The sequence below is a fragment of the Cervus canadensis genome, chromosome 25 (genome assembly GCF_019320065.1).
Source record: "Cervus canadensis isolate Bull #8, Minnesota chromosome 25, ASM1932006v1, whole genome shotgun sequence".
Classification (NCBI taxonomy): Eukaryota; Metazoa; Chordata; class Mammalia; order Artiodactyla; family Cervidae; genus Cervus; species Cervus canadensis.
This window is the reverse complement of record NC_057410.1, coordinates 43,726,487-43,752,872: the sequence shown is the minus strand read 5'-3', so window position 1 is coordinate 43,752,872 and position 26,386 is coordinate 43,726,487. Positions and strand designations below refer to the sequence as shown.

At 38.6% G+C, this 26,386-nt stretch overlaps 1 protein-coding gene across 2 annotated transcripts in view; it reads left to right on the top strand.

Moving 5' to 3' along the window:
* The window catches only part of ACSS3 (acyl-CoA synthetase short chain family member 3), a 162,707-nt gene that overhangs the window by 124,666 nt on the left and 11,655 nt on the right, over positions 1 to 26,386 (top strand). For both annotated transcript variants that reach the window (XM_043446309.1, XM_043446308.1), the window contains 4 exons: positions 1,170 to 1,265; positions 4,244 to 4,307; positions 16,453 to 16,534; positions 18,863 to 18,985. In XM_043446309.1, the coding sequence (XP_043302244.1) occupies positions 1,170 to 1,265; positions 4,244 to 4,307; positions 16,453 to 16,534; positions 18,863 to 18,985 (365 nt within the window). The remainder of the gene's footprint in view (positions 1 to 1,169; positions 1,266 to 4,243; positions 4,308 to 16,452; positions 16,535 to 18,862; positions 18,986 to 26,386) is intronic.

Here is a 26,386-nt window from a genome sequence, read left to right as displayed (position 1 = left end):
GGAAGATAGATGTTATTAATATTTTGGATTACTTTGTGTCTCATTATTTTGACAGTCAATCCCTTGCATGTATGTAGGTGTACATTTATGTGTGTAAAATAGCTCGGGGCTGGTGCACTGGGATGACCCCGAGGGATGGGATGGGGAGGGAGGTGGGAGGGGGGATCGGGATGAGGAATACATGTAAATCCATGGCTGATTCATGTCAATGTATGGCAAAAACCACTACAATATTGTAAAGTAATTAGCCTCCAACTAATAAAAATAAATGAAAAAAAAATAGTTCTGAAACTTTTTAGTATCAATACCCACTTGCCCCTCAGAGACAAATCTCATATTCAAAATATTCTGGTAACTTCAAACTTCTATTTGCCAATAATAACAAATGCACTGTTTTATAAAAAATCATAAAAGTTTCAGAACTTACGATCATCATGTATTAATAATAGATGCTATTATTCTGTTATAACTTGAGACAGAGAAGACAAATTTAAAAGTTTTTGATAATCAATGAAGGCTAATTGTAAGTCTCTGGTCTTGAGGAAATAACCAGCGTAACATAAATAGCTTCTTCCCTAGGTTTTGGGCCTTCAGAAGTCGAAGAGCAACAGATTAAGAGGAATTTGATGAAACAGTTGATGAATTTAGTTTTCAAAGCAAGGTTTCTAGGCAAAAGTAGTTCTTAAAAAATTAGAATATGATACTGCTCATATATATTTTAAAAAATCTTGGTGTTACCTATTCCAGAGACTAAGTTATAAATTACAGAAATATTTCTCCTATCGCTGTTACTTACCCTAATAAAATAACTTTAGGTGAATTAAAAGAAAGCATCTTTACTAGAGATTTTTCAGTGTTTACTGTCTTGTAAAACTCACAGCCACATAATTTCCATTCTTCATGCTCGCTGATCTACAACTGAGAACACTAAAGAGGCCTGTCTTTAAAAGGAGACCACTGTGTATATGATTCTAAATTTGTATCCTTAAGTTTTAAAAATGCCAATATGATATAAATTACTGGATTTGTTTCATTTTTTAAAACAGGCTTGCCCTACTTATTCCTCATGCAATGAAATTCTGTGGAGGGAGAGGGGCAGTGCAGGCGCCGCAGAAACAATATGATCTCAAGTTGAAATATTAAATCATAAACATTACTTGTTTCTCCAGAGACTGGATCCCCAATTACAGCATCTTGCATTGGATTGGGTAATTCTAAAACACCTCCTCCAGGGCAAGCAGGAAAAAGTGTTCCAGGATACAATGGTGAGAAATTACCTTGATTACTTGAAATATTTAATGTTAATGAATTTGGTATTTTTCTGTATTTAGTGTGAATCATATTGATTGAAATGTATTAGGTGCTTAATAAGTATTTGATTGAGTGAATGCCTTGTATTAAAAATGTCTAACTTTTTGTGACAACTTTTGTTATTAGCCAATTTTATCAGAAGTAATACTGTAGACTTCTAAGGGCATGTTGTAAATGACTGTCAAAATATAAGGCAAGTTAAGGATCTGTGGGCTTCCCAGTGGCACTAGTGGTAAAGAACCCCCTGCCAGTGCAGGAGACGTAAGAGACACGGGTTCAATCCCTGCGTTGGGAAGATCCCCTGGAGGCGGGCATGGCAACCCACTCCAGTATTCTTGCCTAGAGAATCCCTTGAACAGAGGAGCCTGGTGGGCTATCGTCCACCGGGTCACAAAGAGTCAGACACCGCTGAAGCGACTTAGCGTGCATGCAAGGAGCTATGTGAGAGATTAATACTTACAGAATATATGCTTGGTGCTGAGGACTTTGCATACATTATTTCAATTAATGATGAGTTCATTTAATTTAGTGATATTATTCCCATTTTAGCCATGAGTTAGCTGGTGCCCAGAGAGACTAAAGAACTTTACTAAAGTAATTCAGCTGGTTACGTCCTGAAGACAGTGCAGACCATTGTGTTTTATTTTGTTTGTTTGTTTCTGTATTAAAAGCTGCAGTTTTTCCCATTATATATATTACCTTTTATTTTAGGGGTGATGATAAAGTTTTTGAAACTTGTTGGCTAGAAGATGAATATGAAGAGTAAGGATTCTAAAAAGAAAAAAAAATAGTTTCATCCTTGTTGGCAGTATGTGACAATGAGATACACTATCTTTTCCATCTAAGTTTTTTTAAGTCATCAGTAGTGGTTATAGTAGTTCAATAATTTCCTCTGGATTTCACCTCTTAGTTGTATATGTTATATAAAGTGACTTATGTTAGTTATGCTTTATTGTACAAGTCAAACATTCAATTTCCTTATTTCTAAACAGGAATAATAATTCTGTATGCTTCATAGGGTTGCTTTTTGTGATGGAACATAATGAAGCACTAACCCAGTGCCTGCTGGTAGGAAAACTGAGCTAAGTCTTAGCAAGTAGGGTCATTAATATTTCAGAGAAGCCAGAGGGACTGACTTGTTTTAGATGTACGCATTCATTTTACAGACAAGAAAAATGAGATCCAGAAGTTATGCTATTTGCATAAGGTCACACATTTAGCTTAAACCCAGCATCTGGAAAGAGAATAATTCCTGCCTACAGTTTGTATTTGCATGTAAATTACAAAGTTTAGAGATTTGTCTTTTACTTCTGTAGTATAAAAATATATTTTCTTTCTAGGACAATGACTGGTTAAGGATTATTTGGTTTAGCCTAGCAGATATATTTATAAAAAGACACAAGTATTTTTTTTTCTTTTTTAAGTGTAAGAATAGATACTTTGTGAAGTCAGTGACTTCTCCAGGCATGGAAGGGTGAACCCAACTTCAGTGAAATCCTACCTTTGAACAGTTCTATCATCTCGACTCCTTTTATCAGAAAAAATGCTTTTGTGTTGGGCCATTTTTAGGGGCTGATGACCATGGGAGATGTTGACTACACTTCCTTTTCAGTGTTTCAGTACCATTTTTATATCCAGTTATAAGAAAGAGTTAAAGCTTTGATGCCTCATGGAATTTCAGTACAGACATTTCTCATTGTCTGAAAGTCATTGGCTTACAGACAGCACAGCTTAAACACTAGAACTAAAGTATAACCAAAGAAATAAAGACTTTATGACTCATGATTTTTATGTTTTGTGGTTATTCAGAGATTCAAAAGTATAATGTAACATTTAATATTATAATGAAAAAGCCATGTCCTTTTGGGAAAGGAAAGAACACCATTTTGTGTAAAAAATGTGTGCAATGTAATGTAATACTTAATCTCTCATTCATTTAGTATGTTATGCAAGATTGTCACTGAGTTTTCAATTGATTATTGTACAACACTATGAGAAGGGAATTATTTCCAGTTCTTAGATAGAGAAATTGGAGGGGTAATAGAATGAGAATATGTTCCAGGGCACCTAGTAAATTGGCCACCGTGCTGAGATTTGGGGAAACAAAGATGAATTATCACTCATCATGGCCTCACCTTTAATGAGCTACATCTGGAGGGACAGATACTGACACCGCTGATGACTGTCAGAACAGAATAGTGCTCTGGGAACAGAGATGGGAGCGATTAACTTTTTTTGGAAGTAATGCTCTTCTTCTCTGATCGGTTTTTTGAGTAGAATAATTTGGCTGGATGAAGCCACAAAAAGGATCTATTAAAGCTTAAAACATAATGATATATTCTTATTTCTAGTTTGTATTAGGTTACTGCTATGGGTACAAGCTTTGGCTTCCTAAAATCCTTCAGGGTTTTAACAGTGTAGCATAGAACACATTGCAATAATATTTGGGAAGGTTAAATTGACCTTTAAAGCTCATAAGTGGATATTAAGCCTTAAATCAGAAAAAAGAGTTTGCCAGGCTTTTAAATTCTTTATTTTTATTGTTCAAAATATGTTTTGGTTGTATTTTAAAACTTTGTATCCTTTAATTTTGAAAAGCTGTACATATTTTTAATATTTTTGACAGAATGAAAGGTTATGTTTGAATGGGTATAAACATAGATTTTAATATTACCAGCATGTTTAAAATACTGTGTTTTTATTTAAGGAAGGCTCTGAAGAAAGTGAATTATCTAATCAAAAATCAAAAACATGTACACTTTAAATTTTCTGTGAGACATTTTAGCTTATTTATATAGATTCATGATCTCACAGGAGTTAAAGGATGCCTTTGTTAAGCTAGAGTTTTGGGAGATTGAATATAGAAAATATGAAAACTTTCAAGCTTTAAGGTTATTTATTTTTATTTGTTTATCTATATTTTACTTTGCAGTTATGATTTTGGATGACAACATGCAAAAACTGAAGGCTCGGTGTTTAGGAAACATTGTGGTAAAGTAAGCAAAATTTGCCATCTATTATTTAAAAGAGCAAGAATTGATATGTAAGATTAAGAAAAAATAGAGGGGTTGCAATGGTATTACTAGTGAAGAGGTTGCAGAAGAAGCTTGTGTGTTGTTTGAGAATACTCATTGCCTGGTCTTGTAATTTAAACATGGAAGCCCCGTAAAGTGGAATCAATTTAGATATGATTTTTAAAAAGATAAATCTTGCAACTTTTAAAAAATGTTTCTGATTATATGAGTAATGCACAGATGATAAAATTAATATGAATACCAAAAATATAAAGAAGTATATAAAGTTTTTATACTGCAAACCTTCAGTAATACAGTGTTAATTTTGTCATATATATATGACTTTTTTTTGACAACCATTTTAGATTGTTGAAATTAGTTTATTCTCATGTATTCCTGTTTTTACTTAGCCCTATCTTACAGCATTTTAAATTTTATCTACCTCTTAAAAATGTTTTTCCCCTTTCTAGGCCTCTTAGTCTTTTTTGAATATTATGACTATAAATAATGCTGTATTGAATATCCTTTTTGTGTTTTCTTTTCTGATAATTACAATGTTACTGAATAAATTTCTAAATGTGTAATTAGTAGCATGGGTCAAATAGTAGCATGACATGTAATTCCTGACTCTTCAGGTACCACAGTTCCTTGCAAACAGTTTTCATCATTGTTCATTTGACAGATAAAATGTTAGAATTTATCATAAAAATATTCAAATTTACTTTGGTTGAATCAATACTTTGAAATTGTTAAGCTTGGAGCAGCTGAAATGGAAGTTAAGTTAGAGACACAATATGTGACATTTTAATGACTGATCCAGGTAGCTTTAGTGCCTCTGATTTGCACGATGTTGGCATCTTTACTGACATGTGTTAAGTAGAATTTGCCAGAATGAGCTGTTATAAGTAAAGAACATTGCATGTGTTTTTTGGTTTGTTTTCTATTTATTTAAAAAAAAAACTCTTATTACTTGGCATTCTCAGATTGGTATAAAATTTTTCTCAGGTTAATGAACATTGTAAGTTCTTTAAAGGCTAAATGCGAAGTAGTAATTTTTAAAAGCATGTGTTTTTCTCAGGGAGAGATGCTGTAACCTTACAAAAATCTATAGAGGAGATGCACCTTATGATACAGTTCTTCTCAGATTCCTATTGTGATCAGTAAACACGAAGACACTTTATCACTATTTTAATTTAAATTTTAAGACATGTGTTGGCAAATGGAAAAATTAATTCTGAATATGCCATTTGTATTCATATTTTTCTGAATAGGAATCCATATTAACATAGAATTGATTGAAATCTTTCAATTAATTGAAATTGAAAGGGGAAAAGTGTTGGGGACAAGGGGAGGGCTTGCTAAATGATAAATCTGAACAAAATTGTGGGTGAATGTCTAGCTCACTTAGGGAAGTACATGGTTTGTGAGAATTTTTAAAAGCACTCCAGCAGCTTACATTTTTATATCACCCCTAACTCTAAGTGAGTCATCTGTTTCATAAAGCAGTGCTTGCAGGATCCCAGAGGTAGCGTTTGATGCCAGTGTAGTTTTAATCCCTCATGCATCCTGCCACGCTAATTACTGGTGGCTTCACCCCACAACCATTCCAGAATAATAGAGCAAATAAACTATAATTTTTTTTCTCATACCCATTAGTGTTACTTCAAGTACTTGAAAATGACGCAACTATTGTCTTAAAACATTCTGTGCTTTAGATTGCCTCCAATTCAGAATGATTTTTTTCCCCCCTCTCTTTTCATAAACAGGGAATTTTATTGTACAGATTTGGGATTCTGAGATTTCATTATAAATTATTTGATGATACAGAATATTATGACATGCAGTGGACTTGGATTCCTCCCTTAGGTTAATAGTGAAACTAGATGTTTGTAAATATTATATATATATATATATATATATAATTATATTCAAATATATATATCTATAATTATTTTCAAAAAGTAAGGTAGAAATAATGAGAAAAAAACACCCCCAAAACAGTTACCACCAATATCTCTCTTTTTTTAAATCTCAGACTCTTGAAACCTTATTTCAGGAACTCATTTTTACCTGTGATAGTAAGGATTTCATTTTGAAACTCTCATCTGCAGTAGCCATTCCTTTCTGACTCATTGACCTGAAAATTATTCATGCATCCCAATAGTTGCTTGCAGTATGCATAGGGTATTTCATATTTAAAGTCTATCAAGACTTGTGTGTATTCATCTAGAGATATTCTGTGTGCCTTGAGGGGACATATCATTCATCCAGAGTGGAAAATGTCCAATGAATGCTTTTTAAGAGCACGCAATAGATATATGTTTAATTGAATTAAGGGAAACGCACAGCTTCTTGACTTACAAACATTACTGTGGCTTGAAAAAGCTGTGTAGTTTGAGGAGAGAGCAATTTTCCAGGTAGACCATATTCTGAAGAAGGTCAGTCATCTGAGAAGCAGGGTCCTTTCCAGGGACCAGCAGCTACCTGGGTCCCCAGAACCGCGTGGTGGCTGTGGGCTTCTCTTATGGCTCAGATGTAAAGAATCTGCCTGCAGTGTGGGATGCCTGGGTTCAGTCCCTTGGTTGGGAAGATCCCCTGGGGAAGAGAATGGCCACCCACTCCAGTATTCTTGCCTAGAGAATTCCGTGAACAGAGGAGCCGGGCGGGGCTACACTCCATGGGGTCGCAAAGACAGGACTGAAGTGACTAATGCTTTCACTTTCAAAAGGTTTTTGGTTAAGGATTATATATGGTGTCTAAGGTTCACAAAATATCTGAGCTTCTAATCTTTAAGAAATGTATTGACTCAATACATTGTATTTCTCAACTGTACTGAGAAATTAAAATTTTATAACATTTAACATCATAACAACTTCATTGTCAATATAGTCTTCATAAATGTTTCATTTTATTTGCAAACATGTAGGTTGTATTTTCTTCCCATCATTCCTGAATCTGTACGGTGATTGTTAAGAAATAGTAATCAATGGTAAACTATAGGTATGTCTACTTGCTATATGACTTCAAAAGGAAAATATAACCTTTTCTTTTTCAGAAAATGTTCTAGTTTATATGGTGTATTGCTATATTTTATTATCTTTGCATGGATATAAAATAGGGCCACCAATAATAAGAATCACTCAGTTCATGAGGGACTTAAAAACTGATCTGGCATTAAAAGCCATTGTGGAGAGTGACTGCCAGTCAGAGTTAGATGTCATTCTTCTCCATTATTCCTACTTACACTTTTCGTTAGTACTTGTATAATAATTAAGAGGAATATTCTTTAAAAGAACAATATTCTGTAATGCTGTTTATGTTCACTAATTATACTTGTAGTGATTAGAAAGAATAGAGAGAAAAATCTGCATGGGATATTTGAAATATATGGGGCTCAAACTACATTAAATAATTCAGTAAAAATATATATATTATGTCTCACTGTTTTAATCCCAAATTTGTTTGCTTTTTGTAAATACAGCTGTAGCTTCTTGTTGCACTGTAAAATCTGTTATGACTAGTGTAAATGATATTTGAAATTATCTTTCTCTGGCAGTTTCTTTAAAATCTGAAGCTATAATCATATGTCCAAGTTTTACAAGGTGCTAAGCATAATGATTCATTTTATCATGTTACAATGACTCATCCCCAAATCAGAAATAATAATATGTTGGAATTTTGAAAAAAAACCTCTTGATCCACTTTTGCTCTTTTAACTTCCTTTGTTAAGGCTTTCTAAAAATCTCTGCTTTTCTCTTGAGGATCCCTAACGAGAAGGTAGACATTTTAGTGATTCCTGAACTACTGTAGATCCTATGATGTAATAAACATGAATCTTACAGTTCTTGTAGATTTCTTGCTTTCAAAGAATTTATCTTTCTATAAGAAGAGAAAATGACATGCCTGCATGGAGGTAGAAAATTCTTTTGATTCTGAAACTTACTCCAGGCAGTTAATTTTGTGGGTAAGTTATGATATCTGAATTGCTATGAATACAGAACGTTCATGAATTTTAGAAGGTTTTTCTGTAATTGCATCCAGAGCTCCAGAGTACAGAAATAAAACTATGAATCAGTAATTTCCAGGCAACAGCGTGCAGGGCATGAAAGAAAAGTTGAACTGCAGTTGCTTTCCTCAGTGCCACAGCGCTCACTGTTATTAAAGCCAGAGGTCTCTGACTCCTCCTGACTTGTGGACACACGTTTTTCTTTGACCAGACAGGGTTGTTGCTATTGGAAGCGCAGCTTGTCTGCCTCCTGCCGTGTCCCGCTGGCCTGTGCCCGGCAGGCAGTAATGGGGCACCAGGGTGTGAGATGGCCTCGTCTGAGGGGCTTTTACTCTGGTGCCTGCCAGTTTCTCAGCCTCCAGATATTGAACACTTGGTCCTTATTGTTTGTTCACATCTTTACAGTTTGGCAAGAGTGACTTGGTCACTCACTGGGCTGCCGTCTTGGGAGAAGATCAGGATACCTTTGGTTCACCAGTGTATCTATCCTTTGACTAAACCAGGGGTGGCATGGAGGTGTTACCCCATTCCTTCCTAATCTCCTATGCAGATTTTAGTATGATCTTTTATTAGCCTTAAAACAACACTGTGAGTTAGGCAGTGGGACATATATTATCTCATTTTTTATCTAAAACATCATTAAAATCTAAACATCATTAATAGTTAGACAGCTACAACTCAACATTTCTTACCCAGTTGTTTGTCTACCCAAAGAGAAAGAAATTGTGGCCGACTAAGTCACTTCTGGGGAGATGAAAAATAGCTTCATAGGAAAATCTCCAGTATAGCCTGAAGACCTCACAGGAAACTCTGAGAGTGCCAAGTTGGGATCTGCCTCTAGAATTCTCTAGGGAACAGGAGTTTTGTCTTTATTTCTGACACAAATGGGAATTCCTGACGGAGTATTGAATATAGACCATCCTTTATGTGGGATTGGAGGCACCTAGGAGTTTTATCTTTCAGATTGGTCAGGGATGTTTACCTTCTACAGTGATGGATCTTCTCTTCCTTCATTTGCTATTTAAGGGTTTCCTTGGGAAGAATGGGCTTCCCTGGTGGCTCAGATGGTAACGAATTTGCCTGCAATGCAGGGGTCCCAGGTTTGATCCCTGGGTCAGAAAGATCCCCTGGAGAAGGGAATGGCAACCCACTCCTGTATTCTTGCCTGGAGAATTCCATGGACAGAGAGAGGAACCTGGCAGGCTACAGCCCATGGGGTTGCATAAAAGTCAAACACAATTGAGAGACTAACACTTGGAAAAAATATTCTTTAAGAGGAACTCCACATTCACAATTGGATGGATTGTAACAGAGCTCTCCTTTTCACTCTGGGAAGACTTAGGGAAGATATCACAGGGTGGTAGCATTTGATCTTATATTTGAAGGATGATAATCAGCGCCTTAGATCTGGTAGACAGAGTGTCTGAAAAACAATGGATGGAGATTCATAACATTGTACAGGAGACTGTGACCAAAACCATCCTAAAGAAAAAGAAATGCAAGAAGGCAAAGTGGTTGTATGAAGAGGCCTTACAAATAGCTGAGAAAAGAAAAGGCACAAAAGGCAAAGGAGAAAGGGAAAGATACCCGACTGAATGCAGAGCTCCAGAGAATAGCAGGAAGAGAAAAGAAAGCCTTCTTAAGTGAACGGTGCAAAAAATAGAGGAAAGCAACAGAATGGGAAGGACTAGAGAACTCTTTGAGAAAATTAGAGATACTGTGGGAACATTTCCTGCAAAGATGGGCACAATCAAGGACAGAAGCGGCAAGGACCTAACAGAAATAGAAGATATTAAGAAGAGGTGGCAGAATGTAAAGAAGAACTGTACAAAAAAGGTCTTAATGACCCGATTAACCGTGATAATGTGATCACTCATCTAGAGTCAGACATCCTGGAGTGTAAAGTCAAGTAGGCCTTAGGAAGCATTACTATGAACGAAGTAGAGATGATGGAATTCCAGCTGAGCTATTTCAAATCCTAAAAGATGATGCTGTTAAAGTGCTGCCCTAAATATGCCAGCAGATTTGGAAGACTCAGCAGTGACCACAGGACTGGAAATGGTCAGTTTTCATTCCAATCCCAAAGAAGGGCAATGCCAGAGAATGTTCAAACTACCATACAGTTGTGCTCATTTCATATGCTAGCAAGGTAGTGCTCAAAATCCTTCAAGCTATGTCAACAGTATGTGAACCGAGAGCTTCCAGATATAACAACTGGATTTAGAAAAGGCAGAGGAACCAGAGATCAAAGAGCCAACATCTGTTGAATCACAGAAAAAAACAAGGGAACTCCAGAAAAACATCTACTTTTGCTTCATTGAAGAAAGCCTTTGACTGTGAATCATAACGAACTGTGAAAAATCTTAAAGAGGTGGGAATTCCAGACTACCTGGTATGTATGCAGGTCAAGAAGCAGCAGTTAGAACTGGACATGGCACAACAGACTTGTTCCAAATTGGGAAAGAAGTACATCAAGGCTGTATATTGTCACCCTGCTTATTTAACTTATATATAGAGTACATCATGTGAAATACTGGCCTGGGTGAATCACAACCTGGGATCAAGATTTCCAGGAGAAACAGCAACAACCTCAAATATGCAGATGACACCAATGACACCACTCTAAGGAACTAAGAGCCTCTTGATGAGGGTTAAAGAGGAGAGTGAAAAAGCTGGCTTAAAACTCAGCATTCAAAAAACGAAGATCATGGCATCCAGTCCCATCACTTCATGGCAAATAGAACAGGAGAAGTGGAAACAGTGACAGATTTTATTTCTTGGGCTCCAAAATAACTAAGGATGGTGATTGCAGCCAGGAAAAGAAAAGAATCTTCCTCCTTGGAAGAAAAGCTATGACACACCTAGGCAGTGTATTAAGAAACAGAGTAATCACTTTGCTGACAAGGATCTATACAGTCCCAGCTGTGGTTTTCCCAGTAGTCTTGTGCAGATGTGAGAGTTGGACCGTAAAGAAGGCTGAACACCAAATAATTGATGCTTTTGAATTGCAGTGCTAGAGAAGACTCTTGAGAGTCCCTTGGACAGCAAGGAGATCCAACCAGTCCATCCTAAAGGAAAGTGAAAGTTGCTCAGTCAAGTCTGACTCTTTGTGACCCCAAGGACTGTACGGTCCATGAAATTCTCCAGGCCAGAATACTGGAATGGGTAGCCTTTCCCTTCTCCAGAGGATCTTCCCAACCCAGGGATCGAACCCAGGTCTCCCACATTGCAGGTGGATTCTTTACCAGCTGAGTCACAAGGGAAGCCCATCTTAAAGGAAATCAACCCTAAATATTTATTGGATGGACTGATGCTGAAGCTGAAGCTCCAATACCTGGCCACCTGATGTGAAGAGCCAACTCATTGGAAATGACTCTGATGGCTGGGAAAGATTGAGGGCAGAAAGAGAAGGGGGCGACAGAGGGTGAAATGGTTGAATGGACATGAGTTTCAGCAAACTCGGAGAGATAGTGAAGGAGAGAGAACCTGGGGTACTGCGGTCTGTGGGGTCACAAAGAGTCAGGACTTAGTGACTGAACTTGCAAACAACAAGGCATTAACCAGCATGTTTCTTAGTATTTTCAGAAAATTTCCTTCCGTCTACCTTTCCAATGAATTTTTATGTTATTGTAACAACAGAAAAAAAAAAAAAGGATTCTTTTTCTAAGTAAAACCTGCATTTAATACAGAATAAGCATTAGGTTAGCAACAAGAAAAGTGTTGCTTTTGAATACTGCAAAAACCAGTTCTGCTCTAGCTTGTATACATCTAACTTTTTTTCTGGAGACTATTGTTTCTCTTACAACATATTTTATACATATTCATGTACAAAATCACTGATATTTCCAGTTCTGGAACCCCCTCTTCTTTCCTGCTTTGCATTAGAACTGTTAAGTGTTACCTTCCAAGGTTCCTTCTTTAGAGTCTCTTTTCAATAGTCAATTAACATTTGCATTTTTCAATTCACCAGACTTTATTAGTGAAGAATGGGTAGCATTCTCTTACTTTATCCTACTAATTGTCAACTGCAACTTCATATCTTGCTTTCCTGCCTGTTCCTCAGTTAGATTTGGGGACAATAAAGACATTTCCTAGGGTTCATCTCAAAAATGACTTAGGACCAGACATATATGCCATTTGCCACAGATCCATACCTTGGCTGGTGATAAAAAAACTTCCCTTCCAAGAGTTCCTGATAGTACAGGGTTTAACCATCTGCTGTAAAACTTGCCTGACAAATATCTTGAATATAAACACTCTAGATGTTTTGATGTTATGTCATTAATTTAATGGAATAGACTTCATTCTTTAGTCTTTAGTCATGTAGTCCCTACATGTATTCTAAAAAAATACTTAATTTCCCATAACATACAATATGCCAGAATCTCTGTGCATCTTGGAAATAGTTTATATATATTTATCATTTGTGTCTCCTACAGTGATTGAGGAATGCCAAACACTCCACAAATACTTGATTGAATGCAGAAAATAAATGCCTGAGTTAATGTGTGCATGAATGAATAAATTAATTAAATGATCAAAGAATTCTTCTGGTGTTTTCTTCTCTAACTCTCAAATCTCCACCCTCTCTCCATTGGCTACTTCTGCTTAAGTATTTCACGTCTTAAATCAGCCTGTCTCTCTGCATTAAACCCCAGTTTGCTTCTCTCCTTCCAGTCACCCACAAACTTTTAAAAAGTAGAGTCTAACCTTACCATCTGCACTTTTCTGATTACTCCCTGATCACTGTAGTCATTTCATCTTCCCTCTGCAGAAATGGTGATCCTGGGGGTGATTCACAATATCTTAGTCATTGAGTTCCATGACCTCTGGTGAATCCACTTGGAAAATAATTTGCCCTTCACTTGACCTTGTTGAACACTCAGTATTACTAAAATTCTGCTTGGGAGGCTCTTCACATACTAGTGTTTCCTGCTTCTCATACAGCTCTGATTTTCTTCTTTTTCTTCATGGTCTTTTTTTTTTTTTTCATTTTATTGGTCCTTCTTTAAAACTCATATTTGACCTTGTATTTCTCCTTAATATTCTATACTCCTCTCCATGGATCATCCTCTTGCTGTGTTATACTTAATTCCCAGGGTCTATAGGTGTATCCAAACTTAGGCAGACCTTTCTCACAGATGATTTAAAAATTCCTGCTGTCCCTATTCTTCAGAAGATTTGTGCAGATATTTAAAGTTTTGTGCAATGGCTGAGAAAGCAAGTCTCCTTAATTTTTCTGAAGGAATCGCAATCTGTACTTGTAACCCTCTAGACTTTAATTAATTATAAGAATATAACCTATCTGTTGGCCTTCCCTGGTGGCTCAGGTGGTAAAGAATCTGCCTGCAATGCAGGAGACCCGGGTTGGATCTCTAGGTCAGGAAGATCCCCTGGAGAAGGGCATGGCAACCCACTCCAGTATTCTTGCCTGGAGAATTCCATGGACAGAGGACCCTGGCAGGCTACAGTCCATGGGGTTGCAGAGTCAGATACATCTGAGTGACTAACACACAATCTATATGTTACCAATCCTAGTATCAAACTTTTTCGGGAAGTAAGAGAAAACATCATCAGGACGTCTTCTTTTAAGAACAGAGATTGCAAACTTAATCAGCTTCTGGGAAATGTAAGATTTCCTTTTCTCTCCAGGAACATTCTTACCAGAAAATGCTAAACTCTTGGTCCTATGTGCATACACTGAATTAGGTATATTCTAGGCCACTAGAAAACGCAGTCCATCCTAAAGGAAATCAGTCCAGAATATTCATTGGAAGGACTGATGCTGAATCTGAAACTCCAATACTTTGGCCACCTGATGCAAAGAGCTGACTCATTGGAAAAGACCCTGATGCTGGGAAAAACTGAAGGTGGGAGGAGAAGAGGACGACGGAGGATGAGATGGTTGGATGGCATCACCGACTTGATGGACGTGAGTTTGAGCAAGCTCCAGAAGTTGGTGATGGACAGGGAACCCTGGCGTGTTGCAGTTCATCTGGTCTCAAAGAGTTGGACACGGCTGAGCAACTAACTGAGGAAATGCAGCTCACGTTCTGTACATGAAGTACTAACTCATTTGGATTATTATTGCAGACACTCAGAAGTCTCTATTTACTGGGAGGAGGCAGTACATGGATGTTGAAAGTCTTACATTTGGGGTAGATACAATGGATGAGACACTTGAGCAGCATGTCCGTCTGTACGCATTGTTCTTCGTATGGGCAATGTTATGTGTTTAAGAATTTGGATCAGCAGTTCTGTGTATTTCTGTATCAGGTGGAACTGAGTCAAAACTGCTCCCCCTCTACCCAACGTGTACATTCAAATTTACCTCACACCCCACCCTGCTCCATTGTCTCCAACACGGCCTCACACAGAAAAGTCAGTTAAACGACCTGAAGGGATGACACGCTTCAGCTTGCTGCCTTCCTGCAAGCTGGCGATGAACAGTAATAGTAACGGCAGTAACAATTCAGCAGCATCTCTGTAGCTTTTAATTTTTCAGGTTACAAAATGCTTTCACGTGTATTTTATGAAATGATAATGAGGTCCAGAAACCCTGGGGTCACAATTTTCCTCCATCTTAAAATAGTACAAAAAGGAGACTTACCAAGGGAAGAGCTGTGGGCAGGCTAGACGTGGTGGAAAAGGACGGTCCTAGCTGGATGGCCGATCCCACCGGGAACAGCGTTTTCTCCTGGCAGAATGTGAGAATACAATTCAGTGACTCAGAAGCCTAATACCGGGGTTGGAAGTGGGTGATGTTGCCTCATGTCGGCAGTCACTGTGTCTCCTTCACGTCCCATTTTCTCACATCAGTGCTGTGAAATCACTGCTTCACTTGGCATCTTTTGTGAGTACCAGAGGGTAGGGTTTTGAAAATCTTGACATTTTACAGTATCTAAATTTACAAACTATAAAGCATCTCAAAAGTTTCTGTGTCCAGAAAGTACACTGAGTGGTTATTTTTGATAGGTGATACTTCTACAGGGCACTGATATGAGAATTTATTTATGTAAAGATAGATAGATAGACATGGGCTTCGCAGGTGGTGCAGTAGTTAAAAATCCGCCTGCCGATGCATGAGGCACAAGAGATACAGTTTTGATCCCTGATCTAGAAGATCCTGTGGAGTGGGAAATGGCAACCCACTCCAGTATTCTTGCCTGGCAAACTCCGTGGACAGAGGAGCCTGGCAGGCTACTAAGCCCATGGGGTCACAAAGAATCAGACTTAACTGAGCAAACACGCATGCACAGATAGAGGGGAGCCCTTGTCATATGTATGCATTTAATTGCTCAGTCGTGTCTGGCTTTGCGACCTCATGGACTGGCTGCTCTGTCCATGGGGATTCGCCAGGCAAGAACACTGGAGTGGGCTGCCATGCCTTCCTGCAGGGGATCTTCCCAACCCCGGGATCAAACCCAGGTCTCCCGCATTGCAGGAGGATTCTTATGTATAATCCCTGTTTAATACTATGGAAAAAAAGAAGGAAATTGAGGAGGGAATTGATTACAAAGAATAGATAAATGCTATCTTCTATTTTATATGCTCACATGTCTTCATGGGCTCATAGGGGTGAGAAATAACATAGGTCTGCATTGTCATGAAAAGGAAGACCAGGAGAGGAAGAGTGGGGAGGCATTGATTGTGAAGATAAGACTATTCATGGGATGTTTCATTGGATCATCTCCCTGCGCAACGAGACTGGCAAAGGTGGCAGTTGGTACCTTGATACTTCAAAAAAAAAATTGATTTATTTGCCTATGGTGGAAGGAAATTTCCCTTAAAAAGTAATATAATGATGCATTTCTGGTTCCTTTTTGCAGATGTTGTGCGTCTTACCAAAACAGTGACTGATGCTAATCACTATCTGAATGCCAAGATGGCATGCCTTGTATGCACTTCTCAGAAACTGCAGTTGCCCCTCCGTGACTTTGCTATGTCTTGGTCAGCTGCTTCACCCTCAGTCAGACATGATCTATCTAGCAGGTTTAGGGGTTACAGTTCAATGTAGGATTTGAATTGTTCTTACCCATCATGGCGGAAAATTATTACTTCTAATCAGTCTGTCTTTATTACCACTTTCATCCTAATTCTCATGCTCTGTTTTTATATAAGGTTGCCATTACCACCTGGAGCTTTTTCAGGACTCTGGAAGAATCAAGAGGCATTCAAGCATTTATACTTTGAAAAGTTTCCAGTAAGAATTTCATTATTCTTTAAACTCACCTTACGTACTTCTCTGTAGTTCACTGTAATAACAGTGAGCAGCTTACTCTTAGAATCATGGATCACAAAGCTACCCTTAAAGATTATCTGGACCAGTTTCCAGATCTCAGAGGGAAAGAATGCCCAAAGCTCAAATGTCTAAATAAGTCATTTTAATATGTTTTTCATCAGTTTCTGGACCTACAAATATCTCAGTTTCTCTTATTTTTTTCTGAAAGTTACCAGCCTTTCATTTTAGGAGAGGTTTTGCTAAACTAAAATGTTTGGAGACTTTCTATATGATTTCTTGCATTGGATTCCTCCTCCCAGACTGAGAACACCTGGTCAGAACTGGACAGTTGTTAGAACCTCATTAATGGTAAAGAACCCACCTGCCAGTACAGGAGACATAAGAGACATGGATTTGATCCCTGGGTTGGGAAGATCCCGTGGAGGATGAAATGACAGCCCACTCTAGGATTCTTGCCTGGAGAATCTCATGGACAGAGGAGCCTGGCGGGCTACAGTCCCTAGGATTGCAGAGTCAAACACAACTGAAGCGACTTAGCATTCATGCACACCTCCTCTGTATGAGCAAAATTTGAGGAACATTTGCTCTGCTTGCCAGAAATTGTACATTTTTTAAAATCTCTTTGCCTATTTTGGCATTCACTCCTGAGTGCCCTCTGAGTTCTTTATTTTGAAATACAAATACAGGATAAAGACATCCAACTTCTAGTGCTTTGGATAACAAAAAGTGTCTTTTTGCATTCTGCTTTATCATTTACCTGTTACTCTGTGCCAGGGTCATGTGGTTTATGTTTATAATAGTACATAATTGATAATGCGCAAAAGGGTCCCACTCTCATCTTGCTGCTGTCTTTTCACCTCTATTTCTTTCCCTTAGAGAAATACCTGGTCCTCATTATACACTGGGTTAAAAAAGAATGAATGATTAGAATTGCATTAAAAAGCAAAGGTGAGTCTAAGTATTTAGCATTCTCTCCTTATTATTTGTGAGTGAAGGACACCTAACCTAATCAACTAGACAAATGACAAGAATTAAAATAGCTTCCTTGAGAAAGACATCTCAGGGTTAAATGACCTCAGTAGCCAAGATTAAACATGCCCCAAGGGACTGTGGCAGAGAAGATTTGTCTGTAAAATTGACGCCAATAAGCCCCATCTATCTGCCTGATGGGCCCCAGTCAAATCATCAGAGTACTGATGTGATTAATTACACCCTGACAGTGACACATGATATGTGCATGTGGTTTTCAACATGACCACCTTTAACAAAATTGAAAGCTCCTTCAAAGCCCCGTAAACCATAGTTTATGATTAAACTAGATATAATGAATCTATACTTTGTCTTGTTACCTCAACCAGAAGGGTTGAGTAACTTGCGCCCTGTTTAGAGTAAAAGAGCTGACCCGTCATTTTGGACCCATAATTTCTGGCTCCAGAGCCCGTGTTCTTAACTGTATTCTAGATTGCCTTTCTTACAGTAATTGCTGTGAGAGGTGCCGATTATTGAGGATTTATGATGTGCCTCAGTCTGCCCTCTTTATACGCTCCATCTCATTGAAGCTTCTCAGAGCCTTATAAGGCATGGTCCATTACCCGATTTAATAGATGAGCATACTGATTCTTAGGAAGATTAAGAAACACAAATAGTGACTTGCCTGAATTTATCTGGAAGCCCAAGCTCATAATACAGGTATTAATGCAATTCTGAAGCATTAGGGGGAGGAATATTTCTTTCTTTCTAATTCTTATTCTTCTTGATTTTTCATTCTGTTGTGACATCTGAAACTGTACTACTACTCTGAGTTGACAAAAAAATAAGTTTTATACTTACTATTTAGCTATAATTTCATTGAAGCTCAAGTCCAATCCAAATCTATGTTAAAAACTTAGTGGTCTATTTTGTAATTTTTAATAGAGAGCTTTAACATCTTTACAAATTAACCCAGAAAATCTATCAAAGAACTACTTTTGCAATACCAAAGCATACTGGAACTATTGAGCTATTACTTCTCCATTAAAAGAAGAAATTGGGTTCGTAAACTTTGAAACTCTCAGTCCAAATGCTTAGCTTCAACATGTATAAGAACACTTTAATTTATTCCTGAATGTCAAGGGAGCAAAGAGATTCTATTAATAGTAAGCTTTCAAAATCAGAAGTAATGGAATTCAATAGGCTAGTTGTGAGAAAGCCAAATGCAAATCTATCATATTTTATATTTTACCAAGATTAAAAATAATTACATTACCTAATACTAGATGCTAATCAGACATTATTTATTCTTATTTTCAGGGATACTATGACACCATGGATGCTGGATACATGGATGAAGAAGGCTACGTTTATGTTATGTCTCGAGTTGATGATGTGATAAATGTTGCAGGTCACAGGATTTCTGCAGGTGCCATTGAGGAGGTATTGATGAATATTGGTCTTTTATTCTAGATAGTGTTTAGGGACAGAACTAAGTTAAAGTCAATCCTGAGGTTGTCATTCGACCTGAAAAATGATCGGGCCTTCCTTTGAGGCACAGGCTCGGTGGTCACTTGGGTGTTTCCCTCACCTTCCTTTCTCTCCTGTTCTCCATAGTCCCCTGATTTCTGCCTCATGATAGACAGGAAGCATAAGCACTTACATATATTTATAATTTATGGGAGAGTCTGTATACATTTGCTCCTCGATCTTTGCTACTTGATTGCTTCTAGCATCTTGATTTGCTCCTGTTTGATAACCAGGTTTGTATATAGTCTTGGTGTGATATTTAAACATTCTATTGTACTCTAAAATCTTGAGAATTTTCTTCCAATGTAAATTATACCAAGTCCCCAGAAGAGTGTTCTAAAATGTTCTCTCTCTTTTTTTTAATTTACCTTAAAATAGAGTAAAAATGCTCCTTTTTATTGTGTAATGTTTGTGCTAAGTCGCTCAGCTGTGTCTGACTCTTTGCCACCCCACGGACTGTAGCCCACCAGGCTTCCCCGTCCATGGGATTCTCCAGGCAAGAATGCTGGGGTGGGTTGCTGTCCTCTTCTCCAGGGGATCGTCCTGACCCGGGGATTGGACCCATGACTCCTGTGTCTCTCCTGCTTTGAAGGTGGATTCTTTACCGCTGAGCCACCTGGGAAGCCCTTACTGTGTAATACTATGAGCTTTTTACTTGTATGGATTCTTGTAACCATCACAAACAAACAGGGTAAAGAAAAATTTCAGCACTGCCAAAGAGTTTCCCTCTTTATTCTGACACTTCCCATGCCTAACCCCTGGGAACCACTAATTTTTTTCTGTTCCTATGTTGTTTTTGCCTTCTCTAGAATGTTGTATAAATGGAATAATGCAGTATGTAACCTTTGGAGACTGGGTTATTTCATTCGAGATCCATTCAAGTTGTTGTGTGTATCAATAATTTGTCCTTTTATGGTTCTGTGCGGTATTTCATTGTGTGGATGTACTAACCCATTTGTGTTTCCTTTACCGTTAAAGGGTTTTTTAAGTGCTTCTAGTCTGAGGCAGTTGTAAATAATGCTGTTGTATACATTCAAGTTCAAGTTTTTGTGTGAAAATTAGTTTTCATTTCTCTAGGTTACATACTAACAGTGAGTTTGCTGGGTTACACTGGTTAAGTGTGTGTTTAAGATTATAAGAAATTGCCAGATGGTTTTCTAGGGTGGCTGTGCCATTTTATATTCCCATGCATAGAATCTGAGTGTTCCTGTTTCATCTCATCTTTATTAGTCTTGGAATTGTCATTATTCCTAATTTTAATCATCCTAATAGACATGTAAAGGTATCTCATTGTGCTTTAAATTTGCTGGTCTGTAATGACTAATGTGGCTTGCCTGGTAGCTCAGTGGTAAAGAATCCACCCGCCAACACAGGAGACATGGGTTTTGATCCCTGGGTTGAGAAGATCCCTGGGGAAAAAAATGGTAACCCACTCCAGTATTCTTGCTTGGGAAATCCCATGGACAGAGGAGCCTGACAGGCTACCGTCCATGGGATCGCAAAGGAGTCAGACACGACTGAGCGACCAATCAACAGCAACAATGACTGGTGATGTTAGAAACCGAAATTTTCTTGTGTTTATTTGCCATTCATGTATCTTCTTTGGTGAAGTATCTGTTAAAATCTTCTGCCTATTTTTTAAAAATATATAAACTCCTGGGGAGTATATGTATATATGTATATATATGATGATGATGATGATCTAGTTGCTAAGTTGATTCCGACTATTGCAACCCCATGGACTGTAGCTTGTCAGGCTCCTATATATATATATATAAACTCTCAATACTGAGCACTAAGAAAAAAAAAAAAACCCAATTTTTAAAAAATAGGCAAAAGATTTTAACAGATTTTTCACCAAAGAAGATACATATATGTGTGTGTATATAAATATAAATATATATATATATTCTGGATACAAGTCCTATATTTTCTAGTCTCTGACTGGTCTCTTTATTCTTTAAAAGTGCTCTTAATCATACTTGCTCGCTCAGTCATGTCCAATTCTTTTGCAACCCCATGGAGTGTAGCCTGCCTGGTTTCTCTGTCCATGGAATTTTCTAGGCGCGAATACTGGAGTGGGTTGCCATTTCCTACTCCAGGGGATGTTCCTGACCCAAGGATCAAATGAACCTGCATCTCCTGTGTCTGGTGGCATCTCCTGTGTCATCGGCTGGTGAATTCTTTACTGCTTAATGAAGTGAAGTGAAAGTCGCTCAGACGTGCCTGACTTTGTGACCCCATGGACTGTGTAGTCCATGGAATTCTCCAGGCCAGAATACTGGAGTAGGTAGCCTTTCCCTTCTCCAGGGGATCTTCTCAACCTAGGGATTGAACCCAAGTCTCCCACATTGCAGGTGGATTCTTTACCAGCTGAGCCTCAAGGGAAGCCCAAGAATACTGGAGTGGGTAGCTTATCCCTTCTCCAGTGGATCTTCCTGACCCAGGATTAAGCCATCTTAATAAAGCAAAAGTCTAATTCACCATTTTTTTTCTTTTATGGATCATGGTATTTATCTAAGAACTCTTTCCTAAACCAAGGTCATATTTTCTTCTTTGTTTTCATCTAAATGTTATGTAATTTTGCCATTTACCCTTAGTTTTATTGTTTTACATTTTATATCAGCTTACATTTACATTTTGAGCATTTTTTCTTTTGTATATGGTGCAAGGTACATGTTGAAGATTTTTTTAATATGGGTGTTAATTACTCCACGTGTCATTTGTCACAAAGACTGGACTTTCCCCATTGAATTGCCTTTGCGCCTTTGTAGAAAATTAGCTGACAATATTTGAGTGGCTCTTTTTCCAGAGTGTCTTCCATTTTTTTTTTTTTATCTCTGTGCTTATCTTTTCACCAATACTTCTCTGACTTGATACTATTGCATTATATAATGTCTAAGAATTGAATAGTGTCCACAGTTTTCAAAATTGCTCCACTTTTTCAAAATTATTGTGAATATCTGTTCCTTTACTTTTCCATATATATTTTAGAATGAGCTTTTCTATAGTTAAAATTAATCTTGCATGGATTTGCGATTGCAATTGTGTTAAATCTGTAGAAAAATTGATATCTGGACTATATTGAATTGTCTAATCCATGAATTTCATACACCTCTCCATTTATTTAGTCTTTTTTTTGATGTTTCATTAACATTTTGTGTTTAAGTATGTAGAATATTTTCTTAATTTATGTCTAAGTATTTAGTTTTTTTGGCTACTATAAATAGAAGTTTTAAAAAAAAAATTTGGTTTCCAAACTGATGCTTTTAAGACCATTTACATTTAAATGAAGTATTGATATATTTATGTCTTCAGGTTTATTATTGGCTTCCTTTTTACTTTTCTCTTTTTATTTCCTTCATGATATATTTTCTCCCTTTTGTTTCCTGTTTTTTTTTTTAAGTTATTTATTTACTTTTGGCTGCACTGAGCCATCACTGCGGCACGCAGGCCTTCTCTAATCGGGGCAGGCAGCCACTCCTTGCTGCGGTGCTGGGGCTGCGCGTGGTGGTGGCTTCTCTTGTCGCAGAGCATGGGCTCTGGGCACGGGGACTTAGGAGTTGTAGCCCACAGACTCAGTAGCTGTGGCACACGGACTTGGCTGCTCTGCCGCACGTGGAATCTTGCCCAGACCAGGGATTGAACCCAGGTCCCCTGCTTCGCAGGCGGATTCTTATCCCCTGCACCACCAGGGAAACCCCTGTCCCTTCTTGTAGGTCATTTGGTTGCTTTTTGTAACTTCCATTTCTTTGCTGAGAACCTCTCCCTTCATTCCAGGGGTGCTTGGAATGGTATGGACTTTGGGCCATGCTGCTGTGGGGTGTTAATATTTATCTTTGTTAATTTTACCCTTAATGTGTAGATGTGATGTTCTGGGTCAAAAACAGATTTCTTAATGGTAAGTGCTCTCTTTCTCTAGGTCTTATCCCTAGGTGACCCAACAAGAGTCAATGGGAAATTTCTCTACATAAGTAGCCAGACACACTACAGATGAGAGACAAGGAAAATAACTTTTCTCTGCTTATAAAGAGGCAGGAGGCAACTGTCTTTCACTCCTCCTAAAGAGGTCTCCTTGGTAACATAATGGCCTGAATCCAAACTCCAGCTCTTTGATATGTACATAACATCTCTCCAGGAGGCAGATAGCCCTGTGTGTCTTAACTTTTATAACCTAGCAATGTTTCCAACTTCTAAAACCATCTTTTTTGACATGTAAATGCCAAGGAAGATAGTGAGCCAGTCTCCTGGGCACCTTACGAGTTTAACCTAGGGATCTAGTCTGTGCTTGCATGCAAAGTTGCTTCAGTCTGTCCTTTTGACCCTATGGACTAGTTCCCATGAGGCTCCTCTGTCTGTGGGATTCTCCTGTCAAAAAATATTGGAGTGAGGTGGCATTTCCTCCTCCAGGGGATCTTCCTGACCCAGGGATAAACCAGCATCTCTTAAGTCTCCTGCATTGGCAGATGGGTTCTTTACCACTAGTGCCACCTGGAAAGCCCCAGGGATCTCGTCTAGGCTGCAAGCATTGTATAGCCCAGGAAAATTAGAAAATTTTTATTATCCTGTCATATCAGAGCAATTAACTAAACCAACAGCTATTGATCAAATTCTCAAAGCATTTGAAGAGTCTCAGAAGGCTAGGTTTTTTATAGGAGCAACGAGAAATCTAGAAAAGTTTTATTTCCCTGCACTGGAGGGGTCCCCAGCCTCCAGGATCTAATGCCTGATGATCTGAGGTGGAGCTGATGTAATAATAATAGAAATAAAGTGCACAACAAATGCAATGTGCTTGAATCATCCTGAAACCATCGCCCCTTCCCCCCGCCCCTGTTCCATTGAAAAATTGGCTTCCATGAACCGTCGCTGGTGCCATAATGGTTGGGGAACATTGCCCTACAGATACAATAGCTACATTAAAATTTTTATCTGGTATTTCTAATACTTGGATCATCTTGGGTTTGGCATTTGTTGAGCATCTTTTTTAAAGAGGTGTTTTTTCTTTTTTAAAGAAGCTCAGTTCAGTTCAGTTGCTCAGTCATGTCTGAGTCTTTGTGGCCCCATGGACTGCAGAATGCCAGGCCACCCTGTCCATCATCAACTCCCAGAGTTTACTTAAACTCATGTCCATTGAGTCAGTGATGCCGTCCAACCATCTTATCCTCTGTTGTCCCCTTCTCCTCCCACCTTGAGTCTTTCCCAGCATTAGGGTCTTTTCAGATAGCCAGTTTTTTACATTAGGTGGCCAAAGTATTGGAGTTTCAACTTTAGAATCTGTCCTTCCAATGTATATTCAGGACTGATTTCCTTTAGGATGGACTGGTTGGATCTCCTTGCAGTCCAAGGGACTCTCAACAATCTTCTCTGACAACACAGTTCAAAAGTATCATTTCTTTGGCACTCAGCCTTTTTTTACAATCCAACTCTCACATCCATCATGTGACATGACTACTGGAAGATCCATAGCTCTGACTATATGGACCTTTGCTGTGAAAGTAATGTCTCTGCTTTTTAATATGCCGTCTAGGTTGGTCATAGCTTTTCTTCCAAGGAGCAAGAATCTTTTAAGTTCATGGCTGCAGTCATCATCTGCAGTGATTTTGGAGCCCAAAAATATAAACTCTGTCATTGTTTCCACTGTTTTCCCATCTATTTGTCATGAAGTGATGGGACCAGATGCCATGATCTTAGTTTTCTGAATGTTGAGCTTTAAGCCAACTTTTTCACTCTCCTCTTTCACTTTAGTCAAGAGGCTCTTTAGTTCTTCTTCATTTTGTGCCATAAGGGTGGTGTCATCTGCATTTCTGAGGTTATTGATATTTCTCTCGGCAATCTTGATTCTAGCTTGTGCTTCATTCAGCCCATTGTTTTTCATGATGTACTCTGCATAGAAGTTAAATAAGCAGGGTGACAGTATCAGTTCAGTTCAGTTTAGTTCAGTCGCTCAGTCGTGTCCGACTCTTTGCGACCCCATGAATCGCAGCACGCCAGGCCTCCTTGTCCATCACCAACTCCCGGAGTTTACTCAAACTGACAGTATACAGCCTTGAAATACTCCTTTCCTGGGGTGTTTAGGTTTTCCGAATTCTTTTTATGTCCCGTAATTTTACATTATGATATTCTGGATCCTTTTAAAGTCATCTGGATTTATGTTCTTGTGATTGTTTCTTTTAGCAGATGGTCAGCCCAGTTCAGATCAGACCACATGTCCTTACTTTCTGTGGATTGTGGTTCCAGGGTCAGTCTTGTTTTCAAAGCCTTTACAGTGCTATTCTGGTCCATCTCACTGTGTCTTTCTCCCAGAGGCCAATCTGAAACTCACATGCTCAGAATTTTTGTTGTGCTGATTCTGGTGGGATTCATGCATGCACAATTTTGGGAGTAGGCTCAAGACATCATACTCGGATTTAAAGTATCCCTTTTTTAGCTCCTTTCTCTCTGCGACCTTCTCCTTTTGGTTCTCAGGGCTCTTACTGTTCTACTCAGTATAAAGTCAGGGCTTCAGCCTCCTGGCAGCCCTCCCAGGGTTCAGTCCTGTAGAGTGTCCCTGAGGGGAGGAAGGAATTCATCTCTTTGCTAGCACTTGCCTAGCATAGGACAAAGGGATCAATAGGGACCCACTCTCAGGGACTGGATGTTCACTAGTGGGGAGGGCAACTGATACCGGATCTTCCCAGGCTCTCCTGGTGTAGGATAGGGGAGCGCCTGGGGTTCCAGCCCCAGGATCTGCTGCATACTGATGATGGAGACGGGAAAGGCCACGGATTTGTGGTGAGAGGTGTGAAGCATCTCCAAGGTCACTACATCTCTACAGGAAGGAAGAGGGGCACCACTTCTTGGCTGGTGGCCATCGGGGTTGGAGTAGGGAGGATAAAACCAAATGATTCTGTCCCCAGCTGCTTTGCTCCTTTTCCTATACCTCTGGGTAGACCCTGCAAGCATTTCTAGGGCTTTTTCTGTCTGCAATTATCCATATTTTGGACTGCTGTAGAACCCAAGCAGTAGGAGGCAAAACCAACAAACCATAACCACAACAAAACCCAAAAGCTTCTGAGCAGGCAGAAAACAGGGGACTCAACCACCGGGTTGCCTCTCAAGTTCCGATGGAGTCTTCTTACACAAATTATGGCCCAGAGTATTCCATTGCAAGTAGTGGAAGTGTATGCAGAAACATACTTTAGTTCTCCTTTCTCTACTTAAAAGATGATCACTTTCTCTAAAGGTTATACTTCAGCTCAGACTTAATGACTTACCACTACTTGTCATGTAGGCCTTCTTTCCCCTTAGTGACAGTCAGTGTGATATTATTTGAGT